The sequence below is a fragment of the Homarus americanus genome, unplaced genomic scaffold (assembly GCF_018991925.1).
Source record: "Homarus americanus isolate GMGI-L3 unplaced genomic scaffold, GMGI_Hamer_2.0 scaffold41366, whole genome shotgun sequence".
NCBI classification, from domain to species: Eukaryota; Metazoa; Arthropoda; class Malacostraca; order Decapoda; family Nephropidae; genus Homarus; species Homarus americanus.
Window position 1 is genome coordinate 4,527,732 of NW_024723541.1, and position 21,378 is coordinate 4,549,109.

The 21,378-nt window shown below is 40.0% G+C and overlaps 2 protein-coding genes and 1 long non-coding RNA gene across 3 annotated transcripts; 2 read left to right on the forward strand and 1 right to left on the reverse strand.

The window, feature by feature from the left end:
- The first annotated feature begins 5,339 nt into the window (after nt 1-5,339).
- LOC121863591 (carbohydrate sulfotransferase 11-like) lies at nt 5,340-10,722 on the forward strand. Its single transcript, XM_042362315.1, has 7 exons — nt 5,340-5,345; nt 6,985-7,101; nt 8,202-8,305; nt 8,695-8,823; nt 9,078-9,278; nt 9,598-9,807; nt 10,136-10,722. The coding sequence occupies exons 4-7, from the start codon at nt 8,723-8,725 to the stop codon at nt 10,365-10,367; spliced, it is 744 nt and encodes a 247-aa protein (XP_042218249.1). The 5' UTR covers nt 5,340-5,345; nt 6,985-7,101; nt 8,202-8,305; nt 8,695-8,722; the 3' UTR covers nt 10,368-10,722.
- Nucleotides 10,723-12,587: 1,865 nt separating this feature from the next.
- On the reverse strand, nt 12,588-15,892 carry LOC121863590 (coiled-coil domain-containing protein 191-like). The gene is made up of 3 exons (XM_042362314.1): nt 15,108-15,892; nt 13,216-13,370; nt 12,588-13,076 (listed from the first exon to the last, which is right to left on the reverse strand). Exons 1-3 carry the CDS (start codon nt 15,822-15,824, stop codon nt 12,851-12,853), a joined length of 1,098 nt encoding a protein of 365 aa, XP_042218248.1. The 5' UTR covers nt 15,825-15,892; the 3' UTR covers nt 12,588-12,850.
- A 2,095-nt stretch (nt 15,893-17,987) lies between these two features.
- On the forward strand, nt 17,988-21,136 carry LOC121863592. Its single transcript, XR_006088431.1, has 4 exons — nt 17,988-18,364; nt 18,503-18,634; nt 19,568-19,688; nt 20,840-21,136. It is a non-coding gene; the product is annotated as an uncharacterized LOC121863592 (long non-coding RNA).
- The last annotated feature ends 242 nt before the right edge of the window (nt 21,137-21,378 follow it).

The window sequence follows — 21,378 nt, forward strand, 5'->3', positions numbered from 1 at the left end:
GCCTTAGATACTGTTATTCTCATCTAACCTAACCTAATCTAACCTAACCAAACCTAACCAAACCTAACCTAACCAAACCTAACCTAACTAAATCACTCTGGTGTTTCTTAATGTATTTTTATTTATTTTTTTACGAGGCTTAAAATGATTAGAGAAGTTAATCTACCAGGACTAATGTGAACGCTTCTCTTAGTTCTCATTTGAGGACGGGAGGAGAAGGTAGGTGGGGGTGCAGTGTTTGGGGAGGAGGAGGTGGGGGAGGAGGGGGAAGAGGAGCAGGAGGAGGAGGGGGTGCAGTGTTGAGGGAGGGGGGGAAGAGGAGAAGGAGGGGGAGGAAGAGGGGAATGCAGTTCGATGTTGATTTGACTACAATGTGTAATCATCTATATATGTATAAATAAACACTCGAAGAAAATATACATAATACATAAGTAAATATACAATTATACATGTATAATATGTATATAGAGAGTATGTATTGGTGTTATTTTAGTGTTACGTAAATATTGGTTTATTTTCACTTATTTACTGTTCGTTAACGGTTTATTAATTTATACTGTCGTGTTTAAGATGTCGTAAAATTCGACTGATCATACGTAATAATTACATACTACTTCAAGTCAGTCATACTATAATTAGATATGTAATAAAAAATAATATTATAATAATCTAACGCAGTAAACGTTTAGTGGCGCACAAGACACAGTAAACGTTTAGTGGCGCACGTGACACAGTAAATGTTTAGTGGCACACATCTGACAGTAAACGTTTAGTGGCGCACGTGACACGGTAAACGTTTAGTGGCACACATCTGACAATAAATGTTTAGTGGCACACATCTGACAGTAAACGTTTAGTGGCGCACGTGGCACAGTAAACGTTTAGTGGCACACATCTGACAGTAAATGTTTAGTGGCACACATCTGACAGTAAACGTTTAGTGGCGCACGTGACACAGTAAACGTTTAGTGGCACACATCTGACAGTAAATGTTTAGTGGCACACATCTGACAGTAAATGTTTAGTGGCACACATCTGACAGTAAATGTTTAGTGGCGCACGTGACACAGTAAACGTCATTGGCACATTTATCTTGACTCAATAAGGAATGCGTTGGTCAATACATCTGTCATAAGAGAATAAATCCAGTTTTTTTTATTTATTATTATTGTAATTACGGAATCATTTTCTTCCTGTTATCTTCCTATTATTATTATTATTATTATTATTATTATTATTATTATTATTATTATTATTATTATTATTGTTATTATTATTATTATTATTATTATCATTGTTATTATTATTATTATTATTATTATTATTATTATTATTATTATTATTATTATTATTATTGTTTTTGTTGTTGTTGTTAAACCTCAGCTGCGTCACTGTGTAGAATAAGCTTGCTGTAGTTTTGAGAGAGAGAGAGAGTGTGTTATTACATATCCCTGTTCAGTTATCTCATTATCTGTCCACTGAAACCTCCATATAACGGACTTCTCTCTCCATATAATCCGTTAATTGGAGGGGGGTGGGGAGGTTTACATCTAATGGACCATCGATATAACGGACTTTCATCTCTATATAGTTTGTTAAAGTGAGGTTTATCATCTTATGGACCCTCGATATAACGGACTCTCCTCTTCATATAGTCCGCTAAATAGAGGTTTTACTGTATGTTACTTCACACACCTGTTCTAGAGTTAAATGGATCATAAGGTGATTTTTTTTCCACTAATTGGAGGTGTAAGAACTTATCTACCTGGCTGACTTAAGGTAAAACACTAACCTAACCAAACCATAATTACACTGAAACTTAAACTTACCAAAGTAACATTGACATTCTAACTTAATTTATATATTCACTGAACACCACTTGTTGAATAAAAATGAATCCACGTAATGTATAATGTATCGGTGTTGTTCACTTACCATCTCAAGACGAATTGGCAGTTAGTAACACCCAGAGTCGACAAGTTAACTTATCCAGCCAACAACCTTGAGAGACAGACAGCAGTTCAACTCATTCTCAACAAATCGTTTAAGTTGTCATTTAACGTAAGAATGAAGTTAGTTAATAATTGTAATGAGTTTTTTTCTATTTTACTGCCAGTGAGGGGGAACACGGGAGAGAGAAGCTGCAAGTAAGTGAGATGTGTAGACGTGAGGGGTAGGGAGGATGGGTAGAGAGGGAGGTCCGCGTGCTCACTCGACACTTTCCTCCCCAGTCCACCCAGCCCACCCACCTATATCTCGTGTGGGGTCAAAGATCTTATGGGGACACTTTTCTTTCGATACTTTACTCACAAGATCAGTGTCGAAGAAGATAAAATATTGATTTGGTGGGGTTAGGTTTGGTTAGGTTAGGTACTCCTTCAACTGGGTTACTTTATACAGGCATAGAAACTCTCCCTCTAGAAAAAATACAACACAGAACGACTAAGATGATCCCAGAACTACTGTAGGTCATCTCGATTATCCAATTTGACTGAGGGCCTTAAATACTAACAACCCTTCAGACAAGACACACTAAAGCAGATCTCATTTATACATTTAAAATCTTGAAAAATAATGAAAAACACAAAATCATGTCATTTTATCATAATATCACGCACCACCAACACGAGAGGACATAACTACAAGCTCGCTAAGGTATTATCAAGGAAGGACATAAGGAAATATTTCTTCATGCTGAGGCTGGTAGACCTATGGAACGATCTACCAACTCAAGCTATGGGGTTCAAAGAAAAGTATTAGGCTTCAAAATACTTCCTGACAAGACTATTAAGAACATTGGGGGGATCATACACCTCTTCCTTCCCTCGGCGTGACCAAGTCTAGTGGAGGTGGCCATTAAGTTAAATATGTTGCGTAAAATCGAGGATTATTCATTTTTATTCTTTTGGAATATATATTTAAGAAGCAGTTATTCATTTTCATTCAATATATTATTAAATATAGTATTATATCAGTTGAAATTATATCTATTTTACATTTAAAAAGCGACTGAATTATTATGTTTGATATAACTGTGAGTATAATCTAACATAGTTACCCTATTACGAAGTTAGTTTTCTTTGATATTACAATTAGTGGGTAACGCAAACAAAATGTAACGCCCCCTTATCTGACTGGCTGTTTTGTTATAGATACATGTATTTATTGAGAGTTTTGTTTATACTTTTGTAATACTTCATAGAGTGAAGTCTGGGCTGTTGATGAACGTTATTGTTAGTTAAGTTAGAGATTTATATATATTTGTACTGGATGGTATGGTTAAAAGAGGTATCCAGAGGTGAGAGGCGAGGGTAAGGGGAAAGGGAGGAGAGGAGAGGGAAGACGAGAGAAGGGAGAGGAGAGGAAATGGATGAAGGGAAGAGAGGAGAGGGTAAGTGAGGTAAGGAGGAGAGGACGGGGAGAGGGTAAACATAAGAACATTAGAATGGAGGAAACTGCAGCGGGTCTATTGGTCCATACTGGGCAGTCCCATTTACACGGAATTACACCCACCCCTATCGCTCATATATCCATCCAACCTATGTTTGTAGCTATCCAGTGTATTCGAGTAAGGAGAGAGAAGGAGGGGGGGGTACTAGTAACAACACCAACAACTTATCAAACAGAGAGAGAGAGGCATCATGGTTTGCACGAATACCTCCGTTTTCTATCTCACTGACACACTGCATAAATATAATCCCAAAACAAACCATAAATTTACCTTTGTTAATAAATAAAACCTAAAAACCTCAAAAATTAAAGAAAATTGAATCAATAATCCAACAATTAACAAAAGTAACCTAAAGAAAAATAAATAAAGCCTCCTTAAAGACAAAAATAAAATAAGAATCAGAATCTCTTGTCATGTTGAGGTTAAATTATCTTACGACGGTTTAGTAAAATTTATATTTGGAATATACTGTTAGCGTGTAATCTCAACCTTGTACGGATTTAGTGAGGGAACCTATGTGTGTGTGTGTGTATGTGTGTAATAATAATAATAATAATAATAATAATAATAATAATAATAATAATAAATAATTATTAACGGTTTATAGAAAGAGCATGGCAACCGGAAGGCTGAAAATATACAGTTACATAATTGTGAAATGGGTCTCTTGATTTACAAATAATATACAAGTAACATATGTGATACAAATATGATATATAATAACTAGGTGGGGAGAAGGTCAACTACAGGGCATTTCAACATAGTGACAGTGCAAAAAGTAAGATTAACTGGGAGTGAATACACTGGTTGATTACAAGTTATTAATAATTTTTATAGTGGTTGGGACTGGGCTGTTCTTATAGCGATCAGTTCGTGCTCGTATGGGCTGTGTGTGTATTTTTATCATTTTTACTGCAGCAGGTGTACCGTGGGTGTGACGTACATAAAATATAACACCTGTGTAGTATATTTAGTATATGATAGGTGATGTGGTAGAAGATGGGTTTGGATGGGTGGGGGCGGGTGGGATGGGTGGCAAAATGGGCTATCTGAAAGAGTTGATGTCCCACGCAACCACCGACCTTCAGCTAAGAGGTTTATAACAGGACTCTCCATCACCTCGTAAAAAAAAAAGATCCTTCACACGTGCTCCGATATCCTGTAGGACTCTTAAGACATCAAAGGGGAGGCAAAATAACATAATGAGATTTGTGTGTTTAGTTTAGTGTAACACGAGAGAACAGAAAGTTGACCGTGACCTTCTGTTAGCGTTTGGCGAAGAGAAAGTAATAAGGTTCCCGGTGATGGCTCGACCCTGTACGCAAACTGAATGTAACGTCCTCTCTCTCTCTCTCTCTCTCTCTCTCTCTCTCTCTCTCTCTCTGCCTGCGGAATTACACAATTTCTCAGTACAGTATCATCATAGCTACGTCATGTGAATGAGTCACTTGGATCAAAACAAACTGCACGTCACCCCTGAATTAATATTTTCCTACTTGATTCTATTTAGGGGGGATGAGGTTAGGTTCGGTTAGGTTAGGTTAGGTTAGGTTAGGTTAGGTTAAGTTAGGTTAGGTTAGGTTAGGTTAGGTTAGGTTAGGTTAGGTGATATTAGCGTGAATGTTTCGGGTGTCGTTCATCACATGGGGGCCCAACACGCTCCAGGATGTGGGGTCCACCAAGCTCCTCGGCCTTCACTGTAGATAAAAAAAAAATAAACACAGTACAAATGTCAAATCTTCCTGCCATCGTCTCCACATCCTCTGTTGTCTCAAGTCACACACACACACACACACACACACACACACACACACACACACACACTCTCTCCTTCTGCTCATCGTGAACTAGACATTCAGGCAGGCAGCCCAGTCTTCCTGGCGGCATAGTGAGGGTAAGTTCTCCCGCTCCCGCCACCGACACACCTACTACCACTACCACCACTACCACCATCACCACAGTCATACTACCACCAATAACATTCCACTCTATATCACCAAGAATACTACTACTACCACCAACACTACTACTACTAACGTCACTACTATTATCAGTCCTACAACCACCACTACTGCCCTTCATACCACCAGGAACACCACTACTACCCTTCATACCACCAGGAACACCACTACTACCCTTCATACCACCACTACCAACATCACTACTTACACCAACACCACTAACAGCCACATCACCACACATACCATTACTCAGTGCATGATAAGGCGTCATTAAGCTTGCGTAAGAATGCCTTAAGATCTCAGTGAATCTTTTGACATATCTTCACTGTGTTTGTGAGATGTGTTTGTGTACCCAGCGATTAGTTACGTGTTTGTGAGCTAAAAAGTGTACATAGACAATTTGTTCTGTTGACGAAATGGTGCTTGTGAGCTATGAAGTATTTTCAAGATTTATTACGTGAAAGAAAATAGTGAGTGTGAGTTATAAAATACACCTGTAATTAGTTGTATTGCCAAAATAGTGGTTAAAATAGCGCAGGTAGGTGAAGGTCGCCTAATTGAGAGAACGGAACGGCTACCTAAACTCTTACCTGTTGTTAACCTCGTAATTTATCACTGATTCATTAGATCGTCTACGACAATGAGGGAATGACAATAGTGAACTGAGGACAGACACACACACACACACGGGCGGATTCACTTAACATGTTAATTACACAGAGGAAATTAATTTAACCTTGAAAGACATGAAGGAATTTATATACCCAAGGGAAATAAATTTATATACAAGGGGAAAATTTTTATGCACATTGGAAACAAATTTTATGCCTGGGGAAATAATGTATATACCTCGGGGGAAATTTATATTGCTGGGGAAAGAATTTATATACCTGAAAGAAAATTTATATACCTGTGGGGAAAGAATTTTTACACCTGGAGGCACAAGTACGTAACAGACAGACACAGACATGAGACAGACGAACACAAAGATAGGCACAAACGCACACCACCATACACTGACAATAATAATAATAATAATAATAATAATAATAATAATAATAATAATAATAATAATAATAATAATAATAATAATAATAACAATAATAATAATAATAATAATAATAATAATAAATTCCATCATACATTTCCATGGTCGTCTAATACTGAGTAAAATCCTTCTCTCTCCCTCTCTCCCTCCTTCTCTCCCTCACACGACTGGTAGAAGACACCAACAGGAGATGGCCGCCAACACCGTGACAATACTACAGAGGACCAGGTGGACGTTTAGGATTTGGGTTTTCTTCTCCTTAGGTCCTATTCTGACCCTGTGCAATATCCTTCTATACCTGAATGCATCCTACTCCACCTTTCCTGTGGTGAGTACTGTGTGTGTGTGTGTGTGTGTGTGTGATAAGTACATAGTCAAAAAGATGTAAGTTAGATACATACATACATATAGACATACATACATACATACATACATACATACATACATACATAGTTAGAGGGAGGGGGGGGGAGGTATACAAATATATAAATAATATTACAAAGAAATAATTTATCGTCTTACAGCCTCCAGGAAATAGTTCTGTGATTTCGGCGTCTCTAGGGAAGTCACCTGGGGCTATCAAGACCAAGCCTGACGTGGCGGTTAATCCAGACCACCTGACGGATTTTCTGGAAGTTGAGGTATGTTTTTGGTTTGGTTATGTAGACATTGGCCTTGCCTATATCACCTTAAGATCAAACAGCCTATCCTAACCTGAATTGATATTGTGGAAAATAATGCTGATTATTTCCGACGACTACCAGATATTTAACACAAGACTGAAGCAATTTTTGTTAAAGCAATAACATTACAATTAATGTCTTTTATCCTTTAGTAAATGTACAAAAAATACATTGTAAAGAAGAAAGAAAAATAACAAACAAATTAAAAAGGCCATATGTCCATTTGGCCAAATGTCCTTCGGCCATCTGACCTTCGGCCATCTGTCCGGCCACGACCTAACCTAATCTACTGTTGGGTAGACAGAGGCAAATGTCGTAAAGAAACATACATACATACATACATACATACATACATACATACATACATACATACATACATACATACATACATTAAAAATCGTAAGAAATAATACAAAGAACAGATCAACAACATGAACTATTGCTAAACTGACAACTGGTGGACATGACGATAATAATAATAATAAAAAATAAATAAAACACAGTTAATTACATTGTAGCAGAGGAAACCGGACAAAGAACTGGATAATAAAGATAACGAAAAAATAATAAATAAACTACAGATAATAACTTACACCGTATTAGAATGATAAAAAGCGGGTGAATGTTTTGTTTGTTTTTGTGTGTTTGTTATAGTGGGTGATATAACTTGTTTGGTTGTGGTTTTTAAGTAGTCTTTCGTTTCATTATGTGAATGGTGTTTAATGTTACTACTCCACTACTGTTAACACGACAACCATCATCACTACTCCGACTATACTATTACCACTATAATTATTACCAACACTATTAATTAACACTATACTAATACCACAACTACCACCGTTATTATGTTATTGTTCCTACTACTACCTCATTGATACACCACCACTACCACTACCACTACCTTCACTATCACTACCACCATTGACACTACTACTACCACCACCACAAGCACTAATGACCTGTGAATTAAACCAGAACCTTAAACTGAATATGTGTCACTGTATCCAAGAATCCCTGTAGCCACTTTGTATTACTGTATCACTGTATCCCGGCAGAGGAGGATACGGGAACGAGTGGCGTTGCTGAACAAGGTGTGTGAAGCACTGCCGAAGCGGAGCAAAGTTGCGGCCAAAGCGACAGAGGAGAGAGTGAACATACGGTGAGAAACATACAGTCATACACACGCATACAGAACATACAGTCATACACACGCATACAGAACATACAGTCATACACACGCATACATAACATACAGTCATACACACGCATACAGAACATACAGTCATACACACGCATACAGAACATACAGTTCATTAATTAATTATCTCTTAGTCGTTAAGTTATTAGTGTACATCAACAACTACAAGGTCATTTAAATCGCGTATAATAAGGTCATTAATTACACTAATCCACCAAAAACTAACAATAACAGAACTTGTTATAATGACCAGCTGATATTCTTGACTGACGGTAAATCATATCTGTGTGCTGACACCACCACGACTTATGTTTATACTGACGAAGGTTGTTCCTCTCCTTCACGAGTAGGACGGAGGTGCTGGAGGAACATAAGCTCATGGTGTGTGTGGTGCTGAAGGCTGGCTCCACCGCTTGGAACGCCCTATTGGCCGCCCGCTACAACAAGACAGACATGTTGGTCACCAGATTGTGTTATAAGTGAGTGTTTCCTGAAGATCTTAAACGCCCATAACCTAACCTAATCTGATCTGACACTAATCTAACCCTAAACTGAACTAACCTAACCTTATCTGACACTAATCTAACCCTAAACTGACCTAAACACTAACCTAACCTAACCTAACTACACGTCATTGTTATGTTTATCTATGCAATTGTCTGATTATTTTTGTTTACGAATTCTATGTTTATCTTTTCCTCAATGTTTACGACGTTTTTTTTTTTTTATCTAGGATGATTAAGGAGTTGATGCCTTCACCGTCCAGATTCACAGAAGTGGCGAAGTCGAATGAATTCAGTCGGATTTTAGTGGTTCGACACCCCTTAGAACGGCTTGTCTCTGCCTACAGGAACCGCTTAGCTGACCCGGATATTATTGGCTATCAGTCCCAAACATATGTCCCTCTTATACTGGCATATACCCGAGGCCGTAGGTACGTCCTCTCTCTCTTTCTACTACCCGTCTCCCCTACACATACATACATACATACATACATACATACATACAATCGTTATGTATAATGCTATAAAATAAGTTTCCTCTCCCTCACCTCCCTCACCTGTCCCTCACCTACCTCACCTCTCCCTCACCTTCCTCATCCTCACTTCATCTCCTCCTCACTTCATCTCCTCCTCACTACAACCTCACCTTCTCCACCTAACCTCTAAACCTTACCACACCTCATCCATTATCACAACACCCCACCTCTCAACCACCCCCTTCCTATCACACGTTTTTCTCTTCATTCCCAGCTACTCTCATAAAGAAATCTTCAACGTTGCTGGGAGGATTCAAGTAATACCGACCTTCAAGGAATTCGTCAGTTTCTTGGTCGAGGAGGAAATCCAGGAATACGACGACCACTGGACACCCATTAGTTACACTTGTGGTCTCTGCTACATTAACTACACTGCTATAATACACACTGAGACATACCAAGATGACATTCGCTATATTATGAGGTTAGTTTGGGATGGCGTCTAGTTTAGTTTGGTTGGTACGGTTGGTTGTATTTGATCTGGTATAATTGTGAGGTGGTGTGTAGGGTTTGAAAGGTTGCTTGCTTGTTCTGGTAATGGTTTTTATTTTATTTTTTTTTTTAAGATAGCTTGTTTGTTTGCTTGTTTGTTCTGGTAATAATATGAGTTGTGAGGTTGGTAACAAGATGAACTGTGAGGTGCGGTTACTTGATTGTCACTCATATACATTTCCCCATTTCAGTCGACCTAACACCCAGTTCTCTTATCATTCACCAATATCCTTCTTCCTCTTGTCTCCCCCACCCGACAGAATAAGCGGACTGGACACCAAAGTCAACCCGGAATTAATGAACAACTACACCAACAAAGCCAATGGCCACGATACCCAGGACGTATTGGTGTCTTATTATAAACAACTTGAACCCATCTTACTAAGGAGGATCATTGAGAAATTCAAGTTGGATTTCTTACTATTTGGTTACGATCCTAATCCATTGGTACAGAAGATTTATCCTAATATGAGGGTTTACCTGACACCTTGATTGTCTTGATTATCTTTGTTTGTGTTTGTGTTTACGTTTTTTTTGGGGGGTATTTATGTTGGGTTGTTTACGAATGCATTGTGTGTTTTTTTTTGGAAGGGGGAGGTGGAGGGGGTAAGTGTGTGATTCTTCCTTGATTAGTTAATATTTTGTTATTATTATTATGTGAAGTAATGAAACAACCAAAGAGTATTTTAATGTTTTATTTTTCTCTTGATAAACTAACATAGAGAGAGAAATAATATGTAAAAACAACTTAACCTTCCTTCTTTGTCTTTCTCTCCTTCACCCCAATGCCGTCCTTCTCTCCCTTCCCCCCTCAACTCTACCCTTCCCCCCCCCCACCTCACCCCTCCCCCCTCAAATCCCACCCTTCCTCCCCACCTCCCCCTCCCCCTCAATCCCCACCTTCCTCCCACCTCACCTCCCTCCTCCCCTCCCACCTCACCCCTCCCCCCCCCCCCACCTCACCCTCCCCTAAATCTACCCTCCTCCCAATTGATGTCTCAACACAACTAAATTCAACCCCAACTTGTTTGAAAGACCGACAGTGCTGGCTGACTGACTGGCTGGCTGGCTGGCTGGCTGGCTGGCTGGAGTGGCTGGCTGGCTGGCTGGCTGGCTGGCTGGCTGGCTGGCTGGCTGGCTGGGTGGCTGGCTGGCTGGCTGGCTGGCTCTCTGATATACTCATGATAATTATGTTACAGCTTATCTACAACAGTTCTGAAAAGTGATGGAAAATAAAAGTAAAAATAGCTTGACATTTGGAAAGTTTTTGGTGGTGTTTTATCTTATGTCGAAGAGGAAGGGTGAGCAGGGGTGAGGGAGGATGTGTCAACACTTGTCTCTCTGTCTCTCTCTGTCTCTCTTATCCTGCCTCCTATCTTCCTCTCTTTTACTATATATTTTTTTACTCTATCACCGTGTGTTATTCTAGTGATGATTTATAAGTTAGTTTACCCATTACGTCATTACCCAACATCGTGACGTCATTTCTTCCATCGTGACGTCATCCCATACATCGTGACGTCATCCCATACATCGTGACATCATTCCTTACATAAATCAGCCTACCCTTATGTTCACGTGTTCATAAGTTGCTATAATTTAAAGAGTGACGAATGTAGATTTTTGCACTGAATGAATGAATGAATAATTGTTATATTTTCTGAAATACAAAGAATGATTAATGATATATGTGAAGCCTTATTAACCTGAAGTTATACAAAATCGATGATACCTGTGTCGGAGGAAAAACATACATACATACATACATACATACATACATACATACATTGGGTTTTATATCTAGAAGTGTAAGTAACAAGAGTGCAGAGGTCTTATTGCAACTATATCTTGCGCTAGTCAGGCCGCACCTCGATTATGCGGTTCAGTTCTGGTGCCCCTATTATAGAATGGATATAAATTCACTAAAGTCGGTGCAGCGAAGAATGACGAAAATGATTCCGGGACTTAGAAACCTTCCATATCAGGATAGGTTAAAGAAACTTAACTTGCATTCTCTAGAAAGACGAAGATAGCGGGGAGATATGATATAAGTATTTAAGTGGGTGAAAGGAATCAATAAAGGGGATATAGATAAAGTTCTTATAATATCCGAGCAGGATAGGACTCGTAGCAACGGATTCAAGTTGGATAAGTTTAGGTTTAAGAGGGAGATAGGAAGGAACTGGTTCACAAATAGGGTGGTGGACGAGTGGAACAAGCTTAGCAACTTTGTAGTAAGTGCTGGAACTCTGGAAAGTTTCAAAAGGAGGCTAGATAGATTCATGGATGAGAGAGAGTGGTAGTAACTCGGCAGGAGCTGCCATGCACAGGCCAACCGGCCTATTGCAGACTCCTTTATTTTCTTATGTTCTTATACATACAAACAAAAACACGAACTAACTAACTTTCTCTCTCTCTCTCTCTCTCTCTCTCTCTCTCTCTCTCTCTCTAGCACCCCCTCTCTCTCTCCCCCACACAAAACAGAGAGTATAGGCGTCAAGCCAGCCAGCGTACAGAGGGAGAGAAAAACAGTGAAAGTTCTAATACTAGTCTGGTGCACACTGGCGCCTTGTGGCTTAACCCGTCAAACAGGATCTATAAAGGTATGCCACTCGTTTAGTTTCCTTACGTTACCTTGTCTTCCTGTTATCTATTAGTCCCCTTACGTTACCTTGTCTTCCTGTTTTATTATAGGTTAAAATAGAGAGTTAAATAGGTTTATATTTATTAAGGGAAGAGATTGGAATTTCTAGGTACGGATGAGTGAGAAGCCAATTTTTGTATTATTTTTCATTGTCTGTTTTTGTAGAGGCTAAAATGGCGTCTGTTTAGCTCTGAGACTTTATTATACATAGTTAAGGCCTTTAATTAAGATACTATTATTACAGGTACAAAATGGCGTCAATTTAGCACTGAGACTCTTGTGAATTAAGGTAGATAGATAGATAGATAGATAGATAGAATAAGAGGACTTCTCAAACAGTCATCACCGATAGTATGTCCTTCCATCTATCATCTCTCCTACGTGCTTCATCGTCATCGTCATCGTCATCGTCAGAAGAGGACGACGAAGGAGAGAAATCCGGAATGATGCCCTTGACGAGAAAGCGAAGACGTGTTGCCACCACTTCCTGCTGCCTCCTCGTTCCCTTTTCCTGCACGTACCGCCTCCACCTCCTTATACCCCGCTGGAGGACCTTCCTGACGGAGATTTACAGTCCAGGTTAAGTTAGGTTAGGTTAAGGTGTTCAGTCAATAGGTTAAATAAGCTGTGGTGTCTAATTTTCATGTGAATCCGAAAGCAGTGTTGACAGTGTTTAATAAGTGTTCTCAGCCACACCTTTGGTAGTGCTGAGTAGCCAGGTCAGTGTGGGCCCGACGCTGCAGGAACTGGTCTAGCGCAACCCACCGCCACGTCCATAAATACTGCCGCAGGAGACGCTGACGATGATGTTTCTCTGCCCTAAGTAGCTGCTCCTTCCGTATCCTCATGTCCTGTAAGTTAACGTTAGGTTAGGTTAGAGGTAGATTCTCAAACCTCTCTCTCTCTCTCTCTCTCTCTCTAATGTTTATATCCATTACCAACTCATATTTCTGTATATTAATAGATGTTACGGGAATCCATTGATCACCTAACTAAAACAATATATTTATGCTTCTTCTTATTTGCGTCGTTTTTGTTCTTTTAATACAGTTCACTTTTTTCTTTGTTTATTGTTGTTACGTCATCACAGTGTTCAAACAAATGACGCTCGGCCTTCAAGATGGCGGCGGTTGTGGGGAAAAATAACAACACTGATCAAATTTTGTCGTTTTTTTTTTCTATCAGGTAAGTTGATGTTTGTTTATAGGAGTTGTATATTTTATTGATCATTACGTATCCTATAGGTTGAGAGACCTGGACGAATCTATAAGAGAATAGTGATGACAGGTGGTTTTAGGTTTTTGATTGACACATATAAATAAAATCAATAATTCTGACTATGACGATAAACTCACCTACAGCTAACACACCTGCAGCTCTCAGACAGCCATGACATAACCAATGTTGTTTATTTATTTCAATATTCTTCTTCCTTGGTGTGTTTCTATGCCACTTCTGGTCTACAGGTGTGTAACAACATACATTTACCGTTTCTCACTGTTGATTTTTGTTCATTTTTGTATTTCTTTGTATTTATTATTATTATTATCATATTATTATTATTATTATTACCATTAATATTTTATTTTACTTTTTATTATAAATTTTATTTACTATGAATTTTTATTATCATTACATTTTCGCCCCCCAGGCCCCGATGTTGATGAGTGACCTCTGCCCGGGTGGGCTAATACCCGTACAAAGAAGAAGAAAAAACACTTGAACTACTCATTCTCTCACAGGTGTCGACATGTGTCCACAGGTGTCCACAGGTGTCCACAGGTGTGATAGTCACTTGCATTTTACTCAATGGGGTTTATTGGATCATGTTATTTAAACAGTATATACAGTGAGTGAAAGAAGATACTCAAGCTCAGGTGAGCTGTTGATAAGAGAAGTAATGATTACACTTATTAATTAACAAATTTTACTCGAATATTTTGCCACAGGAGTGTGTGTGTGTGTGTAATAATAATAATAATAATAATAATAATAACCGGTGTATTAATAGAGTTGCAGCCGGTGGCTGAAAATATACAGACTTACATTTGTACGTGTGTGTGTGTGTGTGTGTGTGTGTGTGTGTGTGTGTGTGTGTGTGTGTGTGTGTGTGTGAAATCAGCCGTTGTTCCATGACTATCGACCAACTGGTGAAGAATTCGTTGGCCTGGTTCAGGCAGCAATTTGTGACGTCAATCAACCCACAGCGCGTCATTGCGGGACTGGTCAATGAGACGGGACTAAGAGGTGGTGTGACGAGGGTGAGTTAGCCTCCGCCGACCTTACCTCCAGGGGTCGGACTTCTGGCTTGGCCCGGTCAACACTCCCGTGTGCTGTGGGAGTCCTGCCGTGTGCTGTGGGAGCCCTGCCGTGAGCCGTGTGCTGTAGGATTACTGCCATGAGCCGTGTGCTGTGGGAGTGTTGCCGTGTGGCGTGGAAGTGCTGCCGTGTGCCATACCAGTGTTGTGTGTTTTAATTATTAAATAGTTAAGTCTACCCTTACACGCTGTTAATACCAACCATATTATTCTATTGGAAATAGCATAACAGCAGCATCTGGTCAGTGACAGACAGACAGATAGCCTCACCTCTCTCCACTTGTTGAACAATTTATGGACGACACACACGTTGTAGAAATTAGCAGCCAAGTTTTCTCTCCAGTGCTGTTCTTTATCTCGGTGGATTATAAGCTGGGTCAGCGCCTTCCGCATGATCTTCACCTGGTAGTGGTTCTTGGCCTTGTCTCTGTTGTCTCGACTCATCACTACGAGTATCTTAAAGCGGTTAAAATAATTATACAAGAGCTTATGTTTCCGAAAATCATCCGCCAGTCTGTTGTGTTTGGCCTGCCTCGCCTCCTTCGCCCGCCACCGCTGCTCCCTCATAACCCGGAGCTTAAACGTCTCTCTCATCTCTATTAGTTTCTCATTCTGTGTCCTTCTGGCTTCCTCACACTGTCTTTTCTCTTCCTCCAATTTACGTTTTATGTCTTCGAGTTTTTTTATTTTCATCGCCTCGTCCATCTCTTTTCTCTTTGTCTTGCGTTCCATCGCCCTGACCAAGATGCTCGAGAGGGTGTCGTCTTTGTCACCACCTTCAACGCCTTCTGCCGTCTTACCCTTAATGTGGTTATATGTCTCGTAGTTCCTCTCCTTTACAACATACGCTCGTCTCCTCGCATTCTCTGTTGCTTTTTCTGCTTCTTTCGCCTTCTTCCGGAGTTCTTTGGAGAGGAAGGCGGTGACGTGGGCAGGGTGGAGAACCAGTTCCTCTGTTGGGGCGGTGGTGGTGGCCCAAGGATTCATTCTGACGATGTAATGCACACGGATAAAATCTCAAAACAGGTTAGATAACATGTTGTCCACACAGGTAAGAGAGAGACTGAGGTAGCGTCCCTCCGAGTTACCATGACAACCAGCCCGTCAGATCAAACACTCCTGGTCAAATTTAATCAATAATTCAATATCCACATTTCAGTCTACTGTACCGTATTAGTACACAGAAACTAAATCAATGGAGGTTCAAAGTTTATATAAATAAATCCTTGAATGTATTGCATTTATTGTAAGTAAGAAAATAACATGCAAGAGCCGACATGATGGTGTATTAATTGTTTTAGTTTGTCCCCTGTGAGAAATATCCTGTTAACGTCAGCACACATTATATATGGTTAGTGTAGTATGGCCATATAAGTATAGTTATCTATATGTAATTAAACACTTTATTGATAGAGGAAATTTATGTAAAGTTTATTCATGTTTCTGTAACTTTTAACGGCTGTAATTTATGGCTGAAGCGGGTACTTATAAGTCTGTATGTCTTCTACCATTTGCCGTCCAGTTTCAGAAATATTACAAAAGGACCACTAAACCATTATTTTATATTATAGCACATGATACGAGCCTCACCCTAACATAATAACTATAATCTGATTAGTCTAGACCACGCAAGGTAAAGTTAGTTACCTTTATATGAAAAGGTAAGACTACATTAATATCATAGTAGCCCATAAAAATATTTAGTTTTATTTATCGACACGAAAGAAAATGTTACAGGTTTAATTGTGATATTTACACTTGCAGTACATAAGCTGTGTGGAAATATATTTTTGGCATATATTCAAGCGGAACATGAGTGTAGTTATCCAATTTTTGGTATTTTATATATAATAGAGATATATTTTAATACTAGTACTGTACCTCGGGTCCCTCTAAGGAAAGGTAAATACGTGGATAGTTCAATTAATTTTAGTTGGTGGAGCTAGATAATAGAAACGGATATAACTTAATAAATTTGGGTTGATAAGTGAAGATTATGTTCACATTACTAAATTAAACTAGTAATTAATGTAGGATTTTGTGGTAAATATTGTTATCGTGGTGTGTTATTGGTCATTAGGAACAAGTATAACGATCATTACGTAACCAATTTCAATTTTTTTCAATTTCAATATTTTATTCCCTGATAGAGGAAGCGGGATCCTAGTGCTGTCACTAGGTACCCCTGTACAATAACACCAGAAGCATCTGGCAAGTGTGACAAGTATATACAGTATAAATATCATGAAGGGGCTTACTAAAGCCTAAGGAAGGAAGGATATTCCTTTAACACATAATCAATGATATTTACATAATATCTGGCCAGTATGGGGAGGATCATCGTGTCTCCGTCAGGGGGTCGTGGAGTGGTGGTCCAGCAGGCGTCACGGAAGCGTTGTGTGTGGGGACATCTTAGGAGGTAGTGGATAAGGGTGCTGCTGTCGGGTCTTCTGCATAATGCACAAGAGCGTTGCTCAGGGGATGCGGGGATACCAATCTCCCAAGCAAAGTCATACCCAATGATGATACGGGCAGCAATCACGTCCCCTTTCCGCGACCCTTTCCCATAGACATACGAGAGGTCAGGAAGTTTACGGAGGACATCGTACCAGGTGGGCGGGGAGTCCAGGGGGATGGCTGCTTCCCGAGCTTCTCTCTGTTTGCGGCGAATTTGGGTCCTAAGCTGTAAAAGTGTTCGAGGAACAACGTAGTCAGGTGTGGCCTTGTTGCAGCCAGTCTTGGCAAGGCCATCTGCTGCCTCATTCCCCAAGATACCGACATGACTGGGTATCCATAGGAATGTCACAGGACGGCCTGCATCCTGAAGTGTGGATGTTAACCCTCGTATTCGGAGGATGAGGTCCTTATTTTCCCCTGATCCAAATGCGATCCCGTCGAGAGCAGACCTGGAATCGCAGCAGACAAGCAAGGGGCAGAAACCATCTGCTTCTTCCTCAGCGAGAAGGGCAGCAAGGAGGGCTATTAGTTCAGCCTGAGTGGAGGATGCCCCGTCAGAAACTCTGAGAGACAGTTTGATAGGCTCAGTGGCATCAGGACGGGAGATGTAGACACCAGCCCCGGCCCTACCTGTAGCGGGGTCAACAGAACCATCAGTGTAGAGGACGACCCTACCTGGGGACCAGTGGACGTCGCATTCAAGGCCTCACGAAACACCAAGGATTCGAATCCCTACATGAACGAAGCTCCGAATCAAACAATTCCTTATTTATGTAAAGAAACTTGTATATAATTGTCTTGGTAAACACAACTCAGCGTGTTATTGTCTTGTTAGTGATCCACAAAATGTGATATTTCTTCCCTGACGTAAATAATCGTGTCTTAACGAATGATGTTTCAAATGGAGATGCTTCGGTTTATTGTGAGTGAGTGAGTGGGTCAGTGAGGCCCCTCGAGGCTTCACTGAACTTTAGAATCAGGCCAGCAGAGGTATATGCAGTCACGCCGACTCAGTGCTGACCTAACCTACAACCGGGCTGGTTCACGTCACTCCTGGGACCAACTGACTTGTCTGTGTTGTAGCCAAGTACTCGTAATTTGTGTTGTGGTGCGTGGAATATATTCTAGGTTAAATGAAATGATTTATAAAGTCATAAGAAACCAGAGAATTTGTATAGCTTCTTGACACTGGCTTATATATATTTCAGCAGTGGCACGGTATTCGCTGTGGGTGGTGGAGGTTTCAAGGACCCGGTGTGGATGATGAAGGCTTCAGGTTCGACTCCCAAACTGACGTGTTGAACAGGACGAGGCACAGCGGTTAAATTCTCAAAGGTTTCGTAAGTAAAATTAATCTGTTTTACCTTTTCTGACATTGCATAGGTGCTGGGGAAGTGATTGTGGTTCATATTACCTAAGATACCACGTAATTTGTATAGTGTTTGAGATACCAGGTAATTTGTATAGTGTTTGAGATACCAGGTAATTTGTATAGTGTTTGAGATACCAGGTAATTTGTATAGTTTGAGATACCAGGTAATTTGTATAGTGTGAGATACCATGTAATTTGTATAGTTTGAGATACCAGGTAATTTGTATAGTGTGAGATACCATGTAATTTGTATAGTTTGAGATACCAGTTAATTTGTATAGTGTTTGAGATACCATGTAATTTGTATAGTTTGAGATGCCAGGTAATTTGTATAGTTTGTGATGCCAGGTAATTTGTATAGTTTGAGATGCCAGGTAATTTGTATAGTTTGAGATGCCAGGTAATTTGTATAGTTTGAGATGCCAGGTAATTTGTATAGTTTGTGATGCCAGGTAATTTGTATAGTGTTTGAGATACCAGTTAATTTGTATAGTGTTTGAGATGCCAGGTAATTTGTATAGTTTGTGATGCCAGGTAATTTGTATAGTGTTTGAGATACCAGTTAATTTGTATAGTGTTTGAGATGCCAGGTAATTTGTATAGTTTGTGATGCCAGTTAATTTGTATAGTTTGAGATACCAGTTAATTTGTATAGTGTTTGAGATGCCAGGTAATTGTATAGTTTGAGATGCCAGGTAATTTGTATAGTTTGAGATGCCAGGTAATTTGTATAGTTTGAGATGCCAGGTAATTTGTATAGTTTGTGATGCCAGGTAATTTGTATAGTGTTTGAGATACCAGTTAATTTGTATAGTGTTTGAGATGCCAGGTAATTTGTATAGTTTGTGATGCCAGTTAATTTGTATAGTTTGAGGATTTGCGTACAGTTTATACATTTCAGCAGTGACACGATACCCGATGTGTATGATGGCTTCAAATACTCGTGGATGACGGAGGCTTCAGAATTGACTCCTTGATCGTGTTGAATAGTACGAGGCACGGAACAGGATTCACAAAGGCCTGTAAGCTTATTTAGTCTGTTTTACCTTTTCCACCATTCATAGTTAGATTAAATGGGATAGGTGGAAAATATTCTAAGAAAATATTGACAAAAGTAGACGTATATTTAGTATTTAGTGATGTAGTTTATGAATATAAAGTACAATTTAAGAGGAGGAAAGCAGAGACTGGGATTGTTGTCATAGTTTTAAGGTTTAAGGGATAATGGTTGAGATTGTAAAGGGTAAATGTAAGGGTAGGAAGGCCAGGGAAAGGCAGAGACGTGGTGGATGTCGTATAATTAGGGATATTAATGGGTAAGTGTGGGTAGGGGGGCCAGGAGAAAACAGGCTGGGGTGGATTAATGAAATTATGGTCCCTGAGTGATTTAACATGTCACAATTGTTTACAAAGTTTATTAAGAGGTGACGGCCACAGCTCAAAGTCTGACTGGTATGTTACGTGTGGGGGGGTAGCTGGGAGACTAAATATTATGGGGCCATCTTCGTCTCAAAGTTGGCATGGCCCTGAAGGATTGACGTGTAAGACAAGAGTTTGTGGGCTCTGATGATTCCACCTGAAGTTACCAAAACAATAAGTAAGACTTGATATTCGTGTGTATAAATGCTTCAATAATACATTAGTGATTGGATGTATTGAGTTAAATGATCTTTGATGTCTTGTCTTAGTGTTAGGGAGGAGCTGGGGACAGGTGAAGGAAGTAATCAAGGGTATGTGTAAGTGGCGTTGGTGTAGAGTTATAGAATGAACATCCGTCCCAAAGTGTCATGGGATAGACTGGAAGTTGGGCGTGAGAGACGGACTATTGTGTGTAGGTAAGTGAATGATAATGGCAAGGGAAGAGCTTGGGGAAGGTCTGAACAATTTGTCTTGGGAGGAAGTTTGTGATTGTGATGGAACTATACACAATATTTCATGAATGGTTGGAACTGGAGGGTGGGGGGGCTGTATGTGGTGTCGAGAATGATTGTATAGAAACAAGAAATAGATGTAGAGTGGCTGGTTATGGGAGATACTTGTGTATAGTTCAAAGTGGGGAAAAGTGCTTCAGAGAGAGTTCAAAGGTTGTTTTTTTTTTTAGGGAATGAAAGATGTGTGATTTATAGTCTTCCCACTCTACAATACATCTGCTAATAAGATATTCATTTTACAGGTAGAAAATTAAACCACATCGAGGGAGGATGAGGACCACAACTTGGTATCCAGACGAGGCACCAAGCATACTGAAAAAAGTTTGGATCTACCCAACATACAAGAAAGCTGTATTATGTAGACGTGAGTGTTTTGATACGTCCACATAGAAAGGACAAATTATAACAGTGTATTCAAGTTTATCTACCGACTGCTGAAGGGATGGTGTAAGAGTGAGGGAAGGACTTGCTGTGGTGTAGGTTGGAGGGAAGACTTGGTGTGTGGTGCAGGAGTGAGGGAAGGACTTGCTGTGGTGTAGGTTGTGAGGGAAGGACTGTGTGTGGTGTAAGAGTGAGGGAAGGACTTGCTGTGGTGTAGGTTGTGAGGGGAAGGACTTGCTGTGGTGTGAGTGAGGGGAAGGACTTGCTGTGGTGTAGGTTGTGAGGGAAGGACTTGCTGTGGTGTGTGGGAGTGAGGGAAGGACTTGCTGTGGTGTAGGTTGTGAGGGAAGGACTTCTTGGTGTAAGAGTGAGGGAAGGACTTGCTGTGTGGGTGTAAGGA